Genomic DNA, 20791 nt, shown 5'->3' on the forward strand with positions numbered 1-20791 from the left:
TAATTTGCCTCTATATATTTGTGGTGAACTATCGTTAAAAAACTTTAAAATAGCCTTACATTCTTTGTAGAGAGAGTGTGTGAGCGTGTGGTTGGTTCGTTAAGTGGTCAGTCGGTCGGTCAGCTTGAGTCTCTATCCTATCAGATAAAGCAGTATACTAAATTTTAAATAAATAAAATAACACACGTGGGAGAAAGAAGTGCACTTCCTCTTGTACATCCAAAATGCACATTTCCCCAAACTAGCACTTTACTGAAGACAAGGGCAAACCAAACACTTCTTTCAGGAAGTTTTCTGTCCCGAGGCTGTACAGCAGGGGTGCCCACACTTTTTGGGCTTGCGAGCTACTTTTAAAATGACCAGGTCAAAATGATCTACCAACAATAAAATTTAAAAAAAACATAAAGCACACTGTATGCAGAGAAAATGTTAATTATCATTTATATTCTGTTTTTGTTTTTCAAAGAGGTCAAGGCAGATGACTTTATGCAATGTCACCTCAGTAACAACCATACAAAAATAGACAAATATACCCCCCTCCCTTTTTACTAAACCGGGATAGCAGTTTTTAGCGCAGGGAGCTGCGCTGAATGCCCCGCGCTGCTCTCAACGCTCATAGGCTCCCTGCGCTAAAAACTTTTAGTAAAAGGGGGCCATAGTGCAAAATAAAGACAGAAGATATCAATTCTCAAAATGGACACATTTTGATCACTAAATTGAAAATAAAATCATTTTTCCTACCTTTGTTGTCTGGTGATTTCATGAGTCTCTGGTTGCACTTCCTTCTGACTGTGCATCCAATATTTCTTCCCTTCTTTCAGCCTTTATGCTTCGTCTCCTCCAGACCTCATTCCCTCCCCCAACTTTTTCTTCCTCTCTCCCTGTCCTTTCTTTCTCCCTGCCTCCCTTTCTTTTTTTCTCTCTTCATGCCCCTTTCTTTCTTTTTGTTTCCCTTCTTTCTTTCTCCCTACCTGCCCCCTTTCTTTCTTTCTCCCTGCCCTCGCCATCAGGGAACAGGCCCCCAAGCCACCACCACCATCGGGGAACAGGCCCCAAAGCCACCACCGCCCCAAGCTCTCCCTGCGTCGGGCTGACCAGCATTCCTCTCCCTGACGTCAATTCTGACTCTTTTCTGGGATCCCTCTGCACACAGATCTCTCCAAATGGGAACTATCTTGCACACATTACTTCCTCCAGAAATCCAGCACTTGAGTGGGACTTTTCTCTCTTTCTCTCCTTTATCCAATAGCAGGTAGTGGGGTGAGTAAAACCTGTCTTTTACATGCACTTTACACTGGACACAAATGCAAAACTCAAGGAAGACTTCAGCATCCCATTCCCTGAGCTGAAACAGTTTGATAATTGAACCTGGGTCTCACACAAAGCAACAGCAGCCCATCAGGCTTAAAAATATATTTACGAAAGTTTTTGAAAGGAGAAATGAGGGAAGACAGTACAAGAAAGTCTCTCTTCTCTATTTCGCACATGAACAGGATTTATGTAACCTGTATTGTTACAGCACATGGAAAACTCTCCGTCCACATATACTATGCTTTATACAGGCAAGATCAACATACAGATGGAGAGTTACATGAGTAATGGTTTCCATTCCATGACCCTTACCTGCTGCTAGCTTTTTCATTTCAGCTGTTTCAGTTCCAATAAGAGAAAGAAGAAAAACAGATCAGGAAAGAAAAGCAGAGTCTTAGGAGTGAATGCGCTAATGCAGATCCTTGTTCTTACTGTGTTTTCAAACAGGTCCACAGATTTACTGGTAAAGCATGAGGCGTCTTAGTCCTAAGCTTCAGAACGTCTGTCAGTATTATACAACCCTTGAGACCGAGGGCCACACTAAGAGGTAGAAAAACGCTCAGAAACCTGCATGTCTACGAGCAGGAATACTGTTTAGAAATAACAAGGAATTACTGGTATATTCCGAAAGCAGTGACGTTTCTTACAAGCTTACCTTCCTGTTTCTCTTCATTCTTTTCCTCTGTGTTTCTGGCTTCTCTTTGGTCCAGATGCTGTTCCTCCCCAGTGTTCACTTTGTCTGTGGAAAGATAGACTGCATCAATTTATTTATTCAATTTTCTCTACTCTTCTCCCAGGGGAGCTCAGGTACTCAAGCATTTTTCCCTGTCTGTCCCAGGGGGCTCACAATCTTTGTGCCTGGGGCAATTGGGGGGAGGGGTTAAGTGACTCATGGGTTTGAACCCACAACCTCAGGGTGCTGAGGCTGTAGCTTTTAACCACTGCACCATACTCTCCCATGAAGAACAGGGTACAGGAATCTTGAAGGAATAGTGAAGGACAGTAAGAGAGGCAACAGAGAGATAAGATAGTAATAGCTTTCTTACAGATTCCAGTTGGTGTTAAAGAAACTCTGTTTTTAAGAGAAGAGAAATAAAGTCATTGAACATCCTTGTAGGTATATTACATCTAGCCAGTAACCAGTCAATTAAAATGTAAACCATCCCTAGGCTTCAAGGGTACACAAAAAAAACATCAGACTCTGTCCCCAGTAACCCTCTGATATGGCCCAGGACAGAGAGGTTTTCCTACTTACCCAGACTTCTGAGCAAAGGTTGGGCACATTTAAACCGGCACAAGCCTTCAAATGACACAATTCCCCATTCTTAGCACGCCTTAGAGGTGTGTCCTAGTGACTTAAATCAAAGCGAGTGGGCTTCAAGCAGCTGTGATCCCTAGCCAAACCTAACTAAAGAGCCTTCAAGGTTATATTAAAATTTGATTTAATCGCTTATCTAATTTCTAAGCGAGTTTACAATATAAAAAAATTAAAAAAGAGCATGAACATAATAAAAAGGCCAGTAACAATACCATTAATACTTACAAATAGAAAGCAATTACAAAGAAACATCAACTAATAATTGGCATATTAAAAAGGGATAAACGAGACAGACGGAAGACAAAAGGAAGTAGGGTTAGAAATACAATTTGTTTAGTAACGAAAGACAAATAAGGAAAAAAATAAAAGGAAAGGGCTTGTTGCTTAAGGGAGTTAAAAAGGATACTGTAAAATTTAAATCAAATGTTAAAAGCTTCTTGAAATAAATGACTCTTGAGTAGGCTACTTCTCTAACAAGAGCTGGTAGGGTCTTCCAAAGTTGAGGGGCTACGACTGAGAAAATGTCAGGCCTTTTGGTTCCTATTAAACCAAGGGAGGGGACTATCAGAAATTTACGATTACCGTATTTTCACGTAGATAACGCGCACCCGTGTAAAACGCACTCACGGGTATAGCGCGCGGGAAACCAAAATATATGTAAAAAAATTTTTGTATACCACGCACACCCGTATACCGCGCATGCTGCCCGACTCTCCCGTCGCCGCCCGGCTCTCCTTTCGCTTGCCCCAACTCTCCTCTGGCCACCCCGACTCTCCTTTCGCCCGCCCCAACTCTCCTCTCCCCCTTGAAGTCCTGTCCCCACCCTGAAAGCCTGATGCCCCCCCCACGTCCGATTCACCCCCCCCCCGCAGGACCGATCGCACCCCCACCCCGAAGGACCGCTCGCACGCACCCGCACCCCCACCCTGAAGGACCGCTCGCACCCCCACAGCCTCCCGACCCCCCCCCCCATCATGTAGAAGCTCCTACCGGTGTCCTGCTGCTTCCTTTTGGTGGTCCCGGCCCTTCTATGAGCCCTGCGCCTGCGCTGCTTCCTCTTCCGGCGGTCCCGCCCTTTCTCTGACGTCAAGCCCTCTTGCCCCGCCGACTCCCCGACACGATCGGGGCAAGAGGGAGCTCAAGCCCTCTTGCCCCAGCCAACCGCGGCACCCCCGACACGATCGGGGCAAGAGGGAGCTCAAGCCCTCTTGCCCCCCCGACAATATCGGGCCAGGAGGGAGCCCAAGCCTTCCTGGCCCTGGCGACCCCCCCCCCGCTAGTTGATCGGGCCATGAGGGAGCCCAAACCCTCCTGGCCACGGCGACCCCCTCCCCGCACTACATTACGGGCAGGAGGGATCCCAGGCCGTCCTGCCCTCGACGCAAACCCCCCTCCCCCCAACGACCGCCCCCCCAAGAACCTCCGACCGCCCCCCCAGCCGACCCGTGACCCCCCTGGCTGACCCCCACGACACCCCCACCCCCCTTCCCCGTACCTTTGTGTAGTTGGACGGACAGACAGGAGCCAAACCCGCCTGTCCGACAGGCAGCCAACGACGGAATGAGGCCGGATTGGCCCATCCGTCCCAAAGCTCCGCCTACTGGTGGGGTATAAGGCGCCTGGGCCAATCAGAATAGGCCCGGGAGCCTTAGGTCCCTCCTGGGGGCGGGGCCTGAGGCACATGGGCCCAACCCGACCATGTGCCCAAGGCCCCGCCCCCAGGAGGGATCTAAGGCTCCCGGACCTATTCTGATTGGCCCAGGCGCCATAGGCCCCCACCAGTAGGCGGAGCTTTGGGACGGATGGGCCAATCCGGCCTCATTCCGTCGTTGGCTGCCTGCCGGACAGGCAGGTTTGGCTCCCGTCTGTCCGGCCAACTACACAAAGGTACGGGGAAGGGGGTTGGGGGTGTCGTGGGGGTCGGCCAGGGGGGTCGCGGGTCGGCTGGGGGGGGCAGTCGAAGGTTCTTGGGGGGGGGCTGTTGGGGGGAGGGGGGGTTTGCGTCGAGGGCAGGAGGGCCTGGGATCCCTCCTGCCCGTAATGTAGTGCGGGGTAGGGGGTCGCCGTGGCCAGGAGGGTTTGGGCTCCCTCCTGGCCCGAACAACTAGCGGGTGGGGGGGTCGCCAGGGCCAGGAGGACTTGGGCTCCTTCCTGGCCCGAACAACTAGCGGGGGGGGGGGTCGCCAGAGCCAGGAGGGCTTGGGCTTTCTCCTGGCCCGATATTGTCGGGGAGTCGGCGGGGTAAGAGGGCTTGGGCTCCCTTTTGCCCCGATCGTGTCGGGGGGGCAAGAGGGCTTGAGCTCCCTCTTGCCCCAATTGTGTCGGGGAGTCGGCGGGGCAAGAGGGATTGACGTCAGAGAAATGGCGGGACCGCGCCGGAAGAGGAAGCAGCGCAGGCGCAGGGCTCACAGAAGGGCCGGGACCGCCAAGAGGAAGCAGCAGGACACCGGTAGGAGCTTCTACATGATGGGGGGGGGTCGAGAGGCTGTGGGGGTGCGAACGGTCCTTCAGGGTGGGGGTGCGGGTGGGAGTGCGTGCGAGTGGTCCTTCGGGGTGGGGGTGCGGGTGCATTCGAGCGGTCCTTCGGGGTGGGGGTGCGAGCCGTCCTGCAGGGGGGGGGTGAATCAGACGTCGGGGGGGGGGGAACTATGTAAAAAAAATTTTGTACAAAGCGCTCACGCATATAACGTGCAAGGTTATGCACGGGTTGTAAAAATCGTGTATAACGCACGCGTTATATGCGTGAAAATACGGTAGATGATCTAATACTGTGGGGTGGGTCATATGGGATAAGATATTTATCAAAAAATTGGGGCAGTTTAGAGAAATTGTTTTAAATGTTATGAGAGAGATTTTGTAAGAAATTCTTTGATTAATTGGCAGAGGGAACAGCCGAGCTCAAGATGCTGCCTTCTGCAAGGGTTTTGCATTATCTAATTTCTGGTGATGAGAACAAGAATGGGTTGGGACCTGTAAACCGCCTTTCTGTGGTTACACCTTCAAAGCGGTTCACATATATACAGGTACTTATGTTGTACCTGAGGCAACGAAGGATTACATGACTTGTCGAGGAGCAACGCTGGGATCGATCCCACAACCTCAGAGTGCCACTCCTCACCTCACTGATCCAGTATAGGCTGTGGAGGAGGAGGATAATCTTTCAAGAATTAGGACATGCAAAAGAAAAGTACAAACCAAAGAGTGAGAGAGAGTTACCCTTGTCTCGCTCCTCTTCTACAGACTTCACCAGCTGAACTAAACTGATGTCATTCTTTTCTCCAGCAGCCGCTGCTCTTTTCATGACCTGCTCCTCATGTGGTACCACCTGCTGGCCTGGTTCCAGGTCATTTTCCTTCGTGTCAACCTTGGGTTTGAGGTCTCCATCCTTCACAGGACTCTCCGCTGCTTTTACAACTTTAACTTCTCCCTTGACCGGTTCTTTTTCTTTCCTCACATCTGGCTCTGCATCTCGCTCCACAGGTGACTCTTCACCTGCCGGGATGTGTTTAATATCAGGGGGATTTTTGTTCTTATTTGGTTCCTCTCTGTCCTTTCTTTCATCTATAATGACCTCATCGTGCGGAACAGGTGGTTCATGGCGATGGGCTTCTCTGACAGGCAAAGCAATACCTTAAAAAAAAAAAGCAAATTTCACTTCTAGCATGCTAGTGCGTTTAATCAAAATTTTAATAAACTTGAATTCTATAAAGAAAAAGAGGCACTTAACAGAACACTAGAGTAACAGGTCAAACACACAGACATATGTTCAGGTACAAGATGGTGTACATGCTCAGACATGGACTGTGAGAGGGCACACGTAAAATCATGGCATTTTATAATTAACATATGCAGCTGTGCTCTCTGCTCATATAAACACCTACCTGTAAAGCATTTACAGAATAGCACATACCCAGAATGGAGAAATTAGGTTCTTACCTGCTAATTTACTTTCTTTTAGCCTCTCCAGACTGCCATAGGTTAATCTTACAAGCGGGTATATATCTCATCATGACCAGCAGGTGGAGACAAACAAAACTCTGGAATAGTACATTTTAGGTGCCTTTCCCTATTCCTATCAGTCTGACGAATAGCCAAGCAGAACTAAGCGCTTGAAATAGAAAGAAACAAGACTCCGAACAGGAGTAACAACTAAAATAGCTGAATGTTGTTGGAAAATGCAAAGGAGAGATCCCAGCAAGAAAATGTCCCCACAGCCGCTGTTCTTTAATCTCCCCAGCCCTAGAAAAATACTAGAACCCACCAAAAAAGCAAAATTTACTCACAAGAACAACACGACAATAGACAGGGTGGGAACCTATGCCGGTCTGGAGAGGCTAAAAGAAAGTAGATTAGCAGGTAAGAACCTAATTTCTCCTTCTTTAGCAACTCTCCACACTGGCATAGGTTAATCTTACAAGCGGGACATACCAAAGCAGTCCCCATCATGGGTAGGACCCCCGAAGGGCCGACACCAGAACACGCTCACCGAACACCGTGTTCCAAAGCACCTAAACGTCCACACAGTAGTGTCTGACAAAGGAATGCAAGGACGACCAAACCTTACAAATGTCCACTGGAGGCACTAGTGAAGGCTCAGCTCAAGAAGCCGCCTGACCCCGAGTGAAATGACCTTTGAGAAATTCTGGAACAGCTTTTTTCTTAAGAAGATATGCAGACACAATAGTCTCCTTGATACAACACGAAATGGTAGCATAAGAACATAAGAATTGTCGCTGCTGGATTAGATCAGTGGTCCATCGTGCACAGCAGTCCGCTCCCACGGTGGCCCCTAGGTCAAAGACCAGTGCTCTAAATGCATACGTTCCAGTTCAGCAGGAACTTGTCTAACTTTGTCTTGAATCCCTGGAAGGTGTTTTCCTCTATAACAGCCTGCGGAAGAGCGTTTCAGTTTTCCACCACTCTCTGGGAGAAGAAGAACTTCCTTACGTTTGTACGGAATCTATCCCCTTTTAAATTTAGAGAGTGCCCTCTCGTTCTCCCTACCTTGGGAGAGGGTGAACAACCTGTCTTTATCTACTAAGTCTATTCCCTTCAGTATCTTGAATGTTTCAATCATGTCCCCTCTCAGTCTCCTCTTTTCAAGGGAGAAGAGGCCCAGTTTCTCTAATCTCTCACTGTACAGCAACTCCTCCAGCTCCTTAACTATTTTAGTCACTCTTTTCCGGACCCTTTTGAGTAGTACCGTGTCCTTCTTCATGTACGGCGACCAGTGCTGGATGCAGTACTCCAGGTGAGGGCGCCTTGGAAGCTCCATCCCCATTACGAGGACCTACAAGAAAGCTAAAAGATGATCTGATTTCCTGAACTCCTGGGTCCTCTGCACCTACGCTCTTCAACCTCTTTATTTCCTTCCTTGGAGCTACTTTAGATAACTTAAATGTTACATCCTTCAGCTACGCAGACGACATCACCATACTCCTCCCCTTCGACCCATCAGAGCCCACCACTACAGCAAAACTGGAAATAACCCTAGATGCAGTGGAAAAATGGATGGTAGACCACAAACTGAAACTAAACTCAGATAAAACAAAATTACTTCTGCTCGAAAAGGCCAAAACTCCCACCATTACAGAACTGAAAATTAAAAACACCAAATACCCAATACAGCCCGAACTCAAACTCCTAGGAGTAACGATAGGCAGATGCTGCACAATGCAGTCCCAAATCAATAAAACATCCCAGAAAGCTTTTTTAATTATGAGAAATCTACGTAAAATAAGAAAATTCTTCGACCCAGCACAATTCAGGCTAATTGTCCAATCCCTAGTCTTAGGTCTACTGGACTATTGCAACTCCCTCTATCTACCTTGTCCTGCCAACATGATAAAACAACTTCACTATACAAAGCACTGCCGTCAGACTGATTTACTCCCTGAGAAAATATGATCGTATTACAACTGCCTTCCTAGACTCGCACTGGCTACCTACGCAAGCAAGAATTCAATTCAAATTCTACTGTCTATTATTCAAAGCATTAAACAGCTCCGCCCCCCCCCTATCTAAACAACCGCCTAAACCAGATCCTCACCTCAAGACAAAGAAGAACTCCGAACCCTTTTGCCTTTCCTTCACTCAAGGGCACTCAGCACAAAAAGATGTTTGATAACCTTCTGGCAACGCAAGCAGCAAAACTTAACCACTCCATCTCCAACCTGTTGACGGTAACGGGCGACTTCAAAACTTTTCGAAAAGAAATCAAAACCCTACTTTTCAAAAAATTTATCCAGATATCTTAACCCAACCCTTCCCCCTCCTCCTAGATAAATTCTCCCCCAAAACCTCCACTTAAATAATCTCTTCCTCCCCAAAACACCAACCAAGTATTCAGATCCCTGAAATATAACGTAATCTTATTTGTACTCTAACGGTAATCTATTTGTTATATCACACAGTAACGTACAGTCAATTTAATATCCAATTTGCAAGTTCTTCCAGAATTAATCCAGGTACCTCTCCTCCCTTGTAACCAAAAAAAAAAACCCAAAAAAAACCCAAAACTGTTGTAACTTCACTGGAAATGTCCAGTTAGCTCTTTTGTAATCCGCCTTGAACTGCAAGTTATAGGCGGAATAGAAGTCCCTAATGTAATGTATTGTAATAAGAGCAAAGAACCCGATGGACATCTAGCTTGCGCAACTGTTTCTGCTTTGAAGATACCTCCCGACAACCCAAGACTGGGAGGACCACTGCCTGATTGACATGAAAAGGAGAAACTACCTTTGGCAGAAAGGAAGGAACAGGCCGCAATACAACCTGCTCCCTAGAAAACTTCAGGAAGGGAGACCTACAAGAGAGAGCCTGCAGCTCCAAAACATGCCTAGCAGAAGTAATAGCCACCAATAAGACCGCCTTAAAAGTAAGGTCCTTCAACGAGCAGGCACCCAAAGGCTCAAAAGGGCACCAGCCTGGAGAGGACCAGATTCAAATCCCATTAGAACATAGGAATTGCCGTTGCTGGGTCAGACCAGTGGTCCATCATCCCAGCAGTCCGCTCATGCGGCAGCCCATAGGTCAAAGACCAGCGCCCTGAGACTAGCCCTACCTGCGTACATTCTGGTTCAGAAGGAACTTGTCTAACTTTCTCTTGAATCCCAAGAGGGAACAGACTGTCGCACGGGAGGCTTGAGCAACTTGGCCGCCTGCAGGAAGCGAATGACATCAGGAATGGCAGTCAGCTGCTGACCTCATAACAATCCACGAAAGGCTGACAAGGCTGCCAGTTGAACCCAGAGAGAAGTCCAGGCCATCCTACAAGAATTCTAAGACGTTAAGCAGGGAAATGCAAAAAGAGACCACTCCACGTGCCCCACACCAGTCCTCAAAGATACACCAAACCCGCACATAAGCCCGAGATGTGAAAAGTCTCCGGGACCCCAAGAGGGATCACTTTATCTGAATACTCCTTCTTACCTAGGTGTTCCCTTTCAAGAGCCAAGCCGTAAGACAAAAGTGACCTGGATCGAACATGGGAATGGGGCCCTGAGTCAGAAGATCAGGCAAAAGAGGCAAAGGAAGAGGATCCGACACCAGATGTAAGATTAACCTATGCTGATCTGGAGAGTTGCTAAACAACGCTGATTTATAAGCATGTGTTCACACACATATGCATGTGAATGACTAAATACTAACATTTAGATCCATACTTGTGGACAAATGCAAAGTGATGCATTTCAAGAAGAATCATGTAAATCAGTGGTCACCAACCCTGTACTTGAGGTCCACTAGGCCAATTGGGTTTTCTGGATAGCCCTAATGAATATGCATGGAACGGATTTGCATGCCTGTCACTTACATTATATGCAAATCTCTCTCATGCATATTCATTAGGGTTGGCCTGAAAACCCAATTGGCCTGGTGGACCTCCAGAACAGGGTTGGGGACCACTGATCTAAATCACATTTACTTGATGCTAGGGTCCACCTTACGAGTCATCACCCAAGAAAAAGATCTGGGTGTCACTGTGCATAATATGCTGAAATCCTCCACCAAGTGTGCGGCAGTGGCCATGAAAACAAACAGGATGCTAGGAATTGTTAGGAAATGAATGGTAAATAAGACCAAGAATGTTATCATGCCTCTGTATCACTCCAAGATGCAATCTCATCTTCAGTATTGGGTTAAGTTCTGGTTGCCGTATTTCAAAAAAGACTGTGGAGCTAGAAAAGATTCCAAGAAGAGTGACCAAAATGATAAAGGGGATGGAACTCCTCTCATATGAGGAAAGGCTAAAGAGGTTGGGGCTCTTCAGATTGGAAAAGACAGCTGAGGGGGGACTACAAAATCCCGAGAGGTATAGAACAGGTAAAAGTGAATACATTTTTTACTCTTTCAAAAATTATAAAGACTAGGAGACATTCAATGAAGCTACTTGGAAGGAGGAAATATTTTTTCACTCAACAAACAGTTAAGTTCTGGAACTCATTGCTAGAGGATATGGTAACAGCAATTAGAATAGCTGTGTTTAAAAAAAAGGTACAATCTGCTAATGAGACATACATAGGGGAAGGCACTGCATGGAATGTTGCTACTCTTTGGGTTTCTGCCAGGTACTTGGGACCTGGGTTGGCCACTGTTGGAAAGAGGATACTGGGCTTGATGGACCTTCGGTCTGTCCGTGTGGCAGCTCTTATGTGATCCAGATATAGCACAATCAGGCCATTGTGACATCACTGCTGAGGTTGGCTCTTAGGCATTGGAATGAAGCGTTATGACATCACAGTCTCAGCTCTGGAATGTTGCTACTCTTTGGGTTTCTGCCAGGGACTTGGGACCTGGGTTGACTATTGTTGGAAAGAGGATACTGGGCTTGATGGACCATTGGTCTGACCCAGTAGGACTACTCTTATGTCCTTATTTGTTGCTTAAATCTAGGAGGCTCCTTAAAGAATGACTCCATTCATGGATAACAAAGTTCAAAACCACACCTATAAAAGGGGGCTAGTTTTAGCAAGTATTTATTGCTAGTTGTCTTTAAAAAACACGCACTATCATTCCCATGAGGTTTCTCTGAGGGAACTATTTCCTTTTCTCAAAATCCTGAAAAAGTAGCTTTTTAGCCAGGTTCACTGCCTTGTATCAGGACTGCACCTACCCTGGAGCTGCTTTACACAGTACCAGTGTACATTTAATAGGGAGCGGAAAATGCTATTGGAATTACGTTGTCTACCTTAGGAAAGTTGTAAATGAAAACTGCTCAATAGAAGCTATTTGGTGGCTCTTCTGTCAATTTTTTATTCTTGTATCATCATTTTAACAGCCATTTTATTATACCTCGCCTTGGCTGCTTTCCTAGCAGGGTAAGTAATTAATGAGGAACACATGACTTTCTCATTCAGCTGCTTTATCATCTTTATGTCCTGAGCAACGCAGTCCACAGTGTGTCAACCTCCAGGATGCCCCCATCCCCCCCTTACCCTGATCAGGTCGATCAAGCTGTACCTCCTCCTGTCCCTTCTTTTTGGTTTCTTTTGGCTGAGGCACCTCCAGAGGAACCTTGATCTGCGGCTGCTCCATATCTTGTTTTGGCTTATCACGGTTATCCTCTGCTTCCTTCCCAACTGGGTTCTGCACTGTAAGAAAGACAAAGTGAATCAAATCACTTCTGGACAGCTCCAACTCTTCTCTTATTACACTGGTGAAAGAATGGAAAGGTTTTACTCAGTTATCAGTAGAAAAATACTAAACAAAACAGTCAATATTTTATGTCTCTTCCTAACAAATTAGGTCAAAGTCTGCCTGATATGTGAATTATCAGTATTTTACAAATTATGGAAGAAGCCATCACCACCAGGGGGCACCATAAATCCATCCTGCTTTATACCTCATATTAGCATTTGTATGACTTAAGAGATCACAGCAACAGAGAAAAGTGATGGTAGATAAAGACCACACTGGCTATCCGGTCTGCATCTTCACACCAACAACTAAAGCTCTTCAGTCTCCCTCGGAGATCCTGTGCATCTGGACCATGCTTTCTTGAAGTCCAATACTGTCTTCATATCCACAGTATCTATTTTTATCCTAGATCACTAGACAAATGCAAGAAGGAAAAAGTTTCTTGCCTGTAACAGGTGTTCGCCAAGGACATAATACAATCCTTTCCAAATGCTCTAAAACAGCGGTCCCCAACTCTATCCTGGAGGACCACCATCCAGTCAGGTTTTTGGGATAGCCCTAATGAATATGCATGGAGCAGATTTGCATGCCGGAATACCTCCATTATATGCAAATCTCTTTCATGCATATTCATTAGGACTATCCCAAAAACCCGACTGTCCTCCAGGACAGGGTTGGGGACCATTGCTCTAGAAAGCTTTCAAGAACCCCAATGCAGGAGCAGGGCAAGATCTGCACAGGAAGCACTGGCCATGCACATTGCACTGTAGGATCAAGTCAGTGGAGACCCCAGACACAGACTTAGAGCCAGTGAGTAACATGTACACCATAGAAACATAGAAGATGACGGCAGATAAGGGCCATAGCCCATCAGGTCTGCCCACTCTACTGACCCACCCCCAAGCCTACTATCCTAGGGATCCCACTCCTGGTGACAGGTTCCCTTGGCTTAACCCTCTAAGGGATCCCACATGGGCATCCCATTTGCTCTTAAATTCTTGCACGCTGTTTGCCTTGATCTCCTGCACCGGGAGCTCGTTCCAAGGATCAACCACTCTCTCGGTGAAGAAATATTTCCTGGTGTCGCCATGAAATTTCCCGCCCCTGAGTTTGAGCGGATGCCCTCTTGTGGCTGAGGGTTCTTTGAGAAAGAGAATCTCTTCTTCCATCTCGATACGGCCGGTAATATACTTAAACGTCTCGATCATGTCTCCTCTATCCCTACGTTCCTCAAGTGAGTACAGCTGCAAATTTTTCAGCCTTTCATCAGCACTCAGTATTAACAGCTAGGCACCATTTCATACAAAGGGAACTACTGCTGTACATGGATGTACCTTGTTTTGGGCTAAACCAAACTCAAATGCATTGATTAGGGTCACTCACCGGTATGGATTATTATATAGGGGAGCTCATTTTAAAACCGGGGGAATGAGGTGATTAAATGTGCGGACAATATAAAGTTATTCAAAGTAGAGAGGACACAGAAAGACTGCGAAGACATAAACACACTCGAGGAATGGGCCATGAAATGGCAAATGAGATTCAATGTGGATAAGTGCAAGGTGATGCATGTCAGTAACAAAAATCATATGCATGGATACAGGATGTCTGGTGCTGTACTTGGAGAGAGCCCTCAGGAAAGAGACTTGGGAGTGCTTGTAGACAAGTCAATGAAGCTGTCCACGCAATGTGCAGCAGCGGCAAAAAGGGCGAACAGAATGCTAGGAATGATTAAGAAGGGGATCACAAACAGATCTGAAAAGGTTATCATGCCGCTGTACCGGGCCATGGTACACCCCCACCTGGAATACTGCGTCCAGCACTGGTCGCCTTACATGAAGAAGGACATTGTACTACTCAAAAGGGTCCAGAGAAGAGCGACTAAAATGGTTAAGGGGCTGGAGGAGTTGCCATACAGTGAGAGATTAGAGAAACTGGGCCTCTTCTCCCTTGAAAAGAGGAGACTGAGAGGGGACATGATCGAAACCTTCAAGATAATGAAGGGAATAGACTTAGTAGAGAAAGACAGACTGTTCACCCTCACCAAGGTAGGGAGAACGAGAGGGCACTCTCTAAAGTTAAAAGGGGGATAGATTCTGTACAAACGTAAGGAAATTCTTCTTCACCCAGAGAGTGGTAGAAAACTGGAACGCTCTTCTGGAGGCTTTTATAGGGGAAAGCACCCTCCAGTGATTCAAGACAAAGTTAGACAATTTCCTGTGGAACTGAAACGTACGCAGGTAGGGCAGGTCTCAGTTAGGGCACTGGTCTTTGACCTAACGGCTGCCGCGTGAGCGGACTGCTGGGCGCGATGGACCACTGGTCTGATCCAGCACCAGCAATTCTTATGCTCTTATGTTAGCTATGGTGGGTTCTAGGACTGCACACCATACTGGGAATAAGAAAGAGCTGCACACGTCTGCCTTTTCTAAACCAGAATGAATATAGTGATAGACTGGTAAAGAGCTCACTAAAAACTGGTCTCCGTGCACCCCTTCCCCACTTACCATACCATAGTTTCTGTCCATATGAATCCCTTTACTGCTTCCTATCATGTCCCCTGGACCTTGCCCCCTTGGACACATGATCCATCTTGAGCAGCTCTGCTTTTGCTGTGGTTGTGAAGTCAGCGGAGACCCCAAAACTTTCCTATTTGTTTTTTGATTCTTTCAAATTACGATGGACTAGACCAATGTATGGCAAACTGTGTGCCTCCTGAGATTTCTGGTGTGCCGCGACACACTGGCGAGGAGGAGAGTCGTCTATGCCGGCTGCCTGGCAAGAGGCACGTCCTGTAGGAAGTCAGCTGGCATGGACGACTCTCATCCTGACCGGCGTCTCTCCTCTTCTCCCTGCACCTCCCCGTAACGGTGGGGGCATGGCAAGACGGGCCTCCATGCATGGGTGGACGTTGAAGCGATGACGTCACACACGGGCATGACATCATTGTGTCGACTTCTGGGTGCATTCCGGCCGGGGCACTGCATTTTGTGTGCTGCCAACAAAGCTACCCCACCGCTCCGGCCTGCAAAAACGCTTGCACAGGTCGGCCGCGAGCATCTCATGTCTGGAGCACAAGGAGCACTTTTTCCCTTTAAAAGTGCTCATTGTGCCGAAAAGCGCCCTAGCTGCAAGGAAAAGTGCCAGTTGAGAAAACACAGAAAAAAGGCAGTTTTAAAGGGAAATGAGCCCTTTAGACCAGCACGCCTCAGGATTTTTTTTTTTAACTTAAACTTAAACAGAACAGACTCCATGGCTCTCAAAGCTTGAAGGCACCTCTACAAAAATATGGGGAGGTGAAGGAAGGTGGGGGGGGGGGGGACCCAGCACGAGACTCACCGGGTTTAACACCCCCAAGGTCGGACGGATCCCCAAACAGGACCCGCCCAAGCTCTATCAAGTTTCAATAAAATTTGATGGATCGCTTAATTGTAATACAAAGCGATGGACAAATCCAAAAACATGTTGTACATTTCTCAGTACGGGGGGGATAACATTGTTAACAGAAGTCAGACAATATCCAGCACAAAAGGGGAAAATTCCAACAGTACTAAGAGGGGAGCCGAATTAGTCTTACCACCTGCTACGGAGACCAAGACAGGGGGGAATCTAGCCTGATATACAAGTTTGTTCTCAGTCTCCACCTGCTGGTAGAAGTGAGGCATATAACCCATTCGTAAGGACTATACCAGTCTACCAGGTGATACAGAAATAATCTATTCAATTCTTTTTTTCTGCATTAACCCCTGGTAGCAAGACACCCCCCCCACCCGCCCCCACCCCCACAATTTTCCAATGGGAAAAAAAATAGTCATTCCCCCTCCTCTTCCTAGAAATGCCAAACACATAGAGCCTAGGCAGACTGGTAAAATACTCTCTTACTATCATTAGAAAACTTAGGTGCTGAACACCAGGAGAAGCAGTGGGGGCCAGATGCTAAAGAGCATGATTTAAGGGCTCTGTGAAATGAGACTGCACAATGTAACATTTAAAAAGAGGTAGTCACATTCATGTAAGGAGCTGAGACTAGTACCATACTTGAATGCATCCCCTGGGATTCTCTGGGTACTTCCACATGCTGAGAGAAACTGTCTAATTAGCTTTTCTTTTTTAATGGATAATTACTTTCATGAGTTTTACCAGGAGGCTTAGCAACCTTTTAACACATACTTTTGCTCTCTCCTTTATTCACTAACACAGGCCTGAAGGGTATCTCTCAACTCTCCACATACATGGGGTTGAGACAGTCAATGCATGCTTCAGTATAAGGACAGCAGAAGTTCTCATAATTCCAGCACCTGGGAGAGGGAACTTCAATACAATTCCGTACAGCCCTGGCCTTTGCACACCAAATGGATACCATAAAACTCCCCATGCATGCCGAGAGATGCAAATACACAGAGCCTTTCAGTTCGATACCAACAAGGAAAAGCTGCCTAGCAATCCAAAAACCTTGAGTACCCTAACCCCAAACAGCAGACTGCTGGCCAGGAGTAAAGCCTTGTGAAGAAGTCTGTGCAGGGAGGGAGTCAAAGTGCTCAGGTGACGGCAGCACATGCTCACAATGGCAGGATGCAGCTGTTGTTCAAAGCTCAGGGACATGGACCCAAGCTGGGGAGTGGAGTATCGCTTCGATACTAAACTACCAGTCACATGGAGGGAGCTAAGGATCCAGTGACCTTCCTGTGCTCCAAGGAGAATACCCTACTGCATGAGAAGACCGTCATGCCTACATCTTTCTTTTCTTGGTTTGCAAATATTATAGTGGCAAGAGAGAATTCTAAGAAATGTTGCCCTGAGAAAACTGAAAAATCACGTAGGTTATGCTAGGGAAAACAGAAAAGAAGTGAAGAGAATGCATTGGCACCAAACGTAAGAAGACTTGAGGCGGTCCAGAGGAGGGCGACGAAAATGATAGGAGGCTTGCGCCAGAAGACGTATGAGGAGAGACTGGAAGCCCTGAATATGTATACCCTAGAGGAAAGGAGAGACAGGGGAGATATGATTCAGACGTTCAAATACTTAAAGGGTATTAACGTAGAACAAAATCTTTTCCAGAGAAAGGAAAATGGTAAAACCAGAGGACATAATTTGAGGTTGAGGGGTGGTAGATTCAGGGGCAATGTTAGGAAATTCTACTTTACGGAAAGGGTGGTGGATGCCTGGAATGCGCTCCCGAGAGAGGTGGTGGAGAGTAAAACTGTGACTGAGTTCAAAGAAGCGTGGGATGAACACAGAAGATTTAGAATCAGAAAATAATATTAAAGATTGAACTAGGCCAGTTACTGGGCAGACTTGTACGGTCTGTGTCTGTGCATGGCCGTTTGGAGGAGGATGGGCAGGGGAGGGCTTCAATGGCTGGGAGGGTGTAGATGGGCTGGAGTAAGTCTTAACAGAGATTTCGGCAGTTGGAACCCAAGCACAGTACCGGGTAAAGCTTTGGATTCTCGCCCAGAAATAGCTAAGAAGAAAAAAAAAAAAAAAAAAAAATTTAAATTGAATCAGGTTGGGCAGACTGGATGGACCATTCGGGTCTTTATCTGCCGTCATCTACTATGTTACTATGTTAGATGCAGAAAACTGCCTGGCAATCAGAGAAACAAGCAGCGTCATACTCAACAGGGCAAGGTTTACAATGTAGCCAGCTTTTCTCTAAAGACGAGCAAAAGCAGGTCCTACAGATTTTGTAATTCCCTTTCAAAATATTCAGAAGTAATATTTTCTTTAGTGCTTCCCCCTTCTTTCCAGGAATACGACAGCTCCGGCAAAGTTAGCCCAGCTGCCTGGCAGCGGATGTGTCACAGCAATCGATGGCATGTCACCACTCTTCAAATCGCCAGTGTTTTCAGCCCATGCCTTCTAAATTTTGCTGCAGCCTAACCTTTTTGGCCTGTACACACTATTTTGCCCTGCAGGCAAGCGAATTGATCCACCCATCCCCCGAACCAGCGGGGAAACTTAAAAATCAGCACCGATACCAGCGAGCAGGAGCCCGATCCTGCAGGCAAGCGATCCGCCCCTCCCCTGAACCAGCGGGGAAACTTAAAAATCAGCACCGATACCAGCGGGCAGGAGCCCGATCCTGCAGGCAAGCGATCCGCCCCTCCCCTGAACCAGCGGGGATATTTAAAAATCAGCACCGATACCAGCGAGCAGGAGCCCGATCCTGCAGGCAAGCGATCCGCCCCTCCCCTGAACCAGCGGGGATATTTAAAAATCAGCACCGATACCAGCGAGCAGGAGCCCGATCCTGCAGGCAAGCGATCCGCCCCTCCCCTGAACCAGCGGGGAAACTTAAAAATCAGCACCGATACCAGCGGGCAGGAGCCCGATCCTGCAGGCAAGCGATCCGCCCCTCCCCTGAACCAGCGGGGATATTTAAAAAACAGCACCGATACCAGCGGGCAGGAGAGAGTAGTAGGAGCCCGATCCTGCAGGCAAGCGAATCTATCCGCCCCTCCCTTGAACCAGCGGGGAAACTTAATCATCAGCACTGATACCAGTGGACAGGAGAGAGAAGCAGGAGCCCGATCCTGCAGACAAGCAAATTGATCCGCCCCTCCCCCAAACCAGCCGGGAAACTTAAAATCAGCACCGATACCAGATATCTGCCTTTCTACTAGTTAACTCATTTAACTGTTAATTCATCTGTTGTTATTGAATCTGATCTAGGGCTATCTGATTCACTGTTAATTAATTATCCTAGAAACGGGAAGTAACAGAAACACCAAATAGCCATTAGGACAAGAAGGAGTCAGTTTTATCTGCAAGCAAGCATCTCCTACTGATCCTACTAATCTATTTAATATGCAATAACATTAAGGATGTCAAGTCACTCTATCCACAGCTACACTCAGCCCATTACCCTGCTTTACCCATTAGGTTTATAATCAACCAACAGGAAGACAGAGCAAATCATATCAAGGTAATCTCAAGCAACGGAAGACATCAACGTACCCCGAAAAATAAAAGGATAAGGGAAGTAAAACCTATCAGAACCGCTACATCCACCAAACCTATCACATCTACTTCCGTTCCCTGTGCATATCTTAACACCAGATCTGTTAAGAACAAAGCATTCTTAATTAAAGATTGGATCATCAACAAGCAAATAGCCTGTCTTTTTCTAATGGAAACATGGCTTCTGTCTGAAGCTGACCCAATAATAAATGATCTTATACCAGATAATTTTAAAATCCACATGCTAAATCACGAAAGAAGAAAAGGGGGGGATTAGCAATTGTTGCCAAGGAAGGATTTGTAATTGAACTATTGGATTCCAAAATGACCAATCAATTAGAAATATTAGCCTGTAAAATTAGCAATAAGGAACTAGAAGACTCCCTTTCTTGTATACTATTCTATGTTCCGCCGAAAAGCTGGCCAAAAGCTAGAGAGGACTTCTGCGAATTTGTCCTACACAACTCAATCACTTCATCACATAATCTAATCGCAGGAGACATAAAACTACATCTAGATGAAGTTTCAAGTTTATTAATTTTTAATATACCGACCATCAACGGGTATCTAGCGGGTTTACAATAAAATGTTAAAATAGGGATAAAAGGTTATGCTTATAAATAGACAATCCAGAAGCGAAAGACTTTAAAAACTTTCTTTCTGTACTCAATTACAATCTCCCTTCACCCACTCAAACGCATGAAAAAGGCCATCATCTAGATATGGTAGCAATGTCCATAAAGGAAATCATAAACCCTCCCATCTCTCTCTCGGACGGTACTTGGTGTCATGATATCCATTTCACATATTATTTCAATCTAATTTGGACCCGGCTAAAATCTAAGACGCGCCCACGGACAAAAAGAGAACACCTCACAAGGGGCCATATCAATCCAGAGGAATATTGGTCACAATATGATTTACAAGCGAAGATAGAAGAAGAAGGAGTTGACTTCTATGCTCTCACTGGATGAAAACTAGCACGTCCATCTTAGATAAAATTGCCCCTATACGAAAGAGCAAAAGCTGCTCAAACAAATACAACAAAGGGTTTGACGTCAAACTCCTAACAATGAAACAATCAGTAAGACGATTAGAAAGAATCTGGAAAAAAACAGGAAAACTGTCAGACCGAAATATCTGGAGATCCAACATAAAACTCTACAAACAACAGATAAAAGAAAAACGTAAAACTTTTTACTCGTCCAAAATTAACTCATCTAACACTAGCTCAAAAGGAGCCAATACAAAAGAACTGTTCAACATAGTTACAAATTTATTCGACACCACACGCCACACTCAACCCCTGCACAATACCAAACTACCCTCAACAAATGAACTAGCATATTTCGACTCAAAAATGAAAAACCTAAGAAATAACTACTCGACAATTGCTGCATACGAACATCAATCAATTGATATACCAAGAAATAAAATACCAGCGGACACGATCTGGAGTTCCTTCCACAATTCAGATTGGAATAACTACATCAAATTATATAACAAATACTCTAAATCATATTGTTTCCTGGACTCATGTCCCCCAGAGATTATGAAAGCAGCTCC

At 46.2% G+C, this 20791-nt stretch overlaps 1 protein-coding gene across 4 annotated transcripts in view; it reads right to left on the minus strand.

Annotated features, from left to right (window-relative positions):
- The window catches only part of SLC38A10 (solute carrier family 38 member 10), an 84637-nt gene that overhangs the window by 22520 nt on the left and 41326 nt on the right, over positions 1 to 20791 (minus strand). For 3 of the 4 annotated variants that reach the window (XM_033962453.1, XM_033962452.1, XM_033962456.1), the window contains 4 exons: positions 12064 to 12219; positions 5846 to 6259; positions 1967 to 2050; positions 1624 to 1647 (listed from right to left, as the gene is read on the minus strand). In XM_033962453.1, the coding sequence (XP_033818344.1) occupies positions 1624 to 1647; positions 1967 to 2050; positions 5846 to 6259; positions 12064 to 12219 (678 nt within the window). The remainder of the gene's footprint in view (positions 1 to 1623; positions 1648 to 1966; positions 2051 to 5845; positions 6260 to 12063; positions 12220 to 20791) is intronic. The other variant, XM_033962454.1, reaches the window with a different exon arrangement.

The sequence above is a fragment of the Geotrypetes seraphini genome, chromosome 10 (assembly GCF_902459505.1).
Source record: "Geotrypetes seraphini chromosome 10, aGeoSer1.1, whole genome shotgun sequence".
NCBI lineage: Eukaryota > Metazoa > Chordata > Amphibia > Gymnophiona > Dermophiidae > Geotrypetes > Geotrypetes seraphini.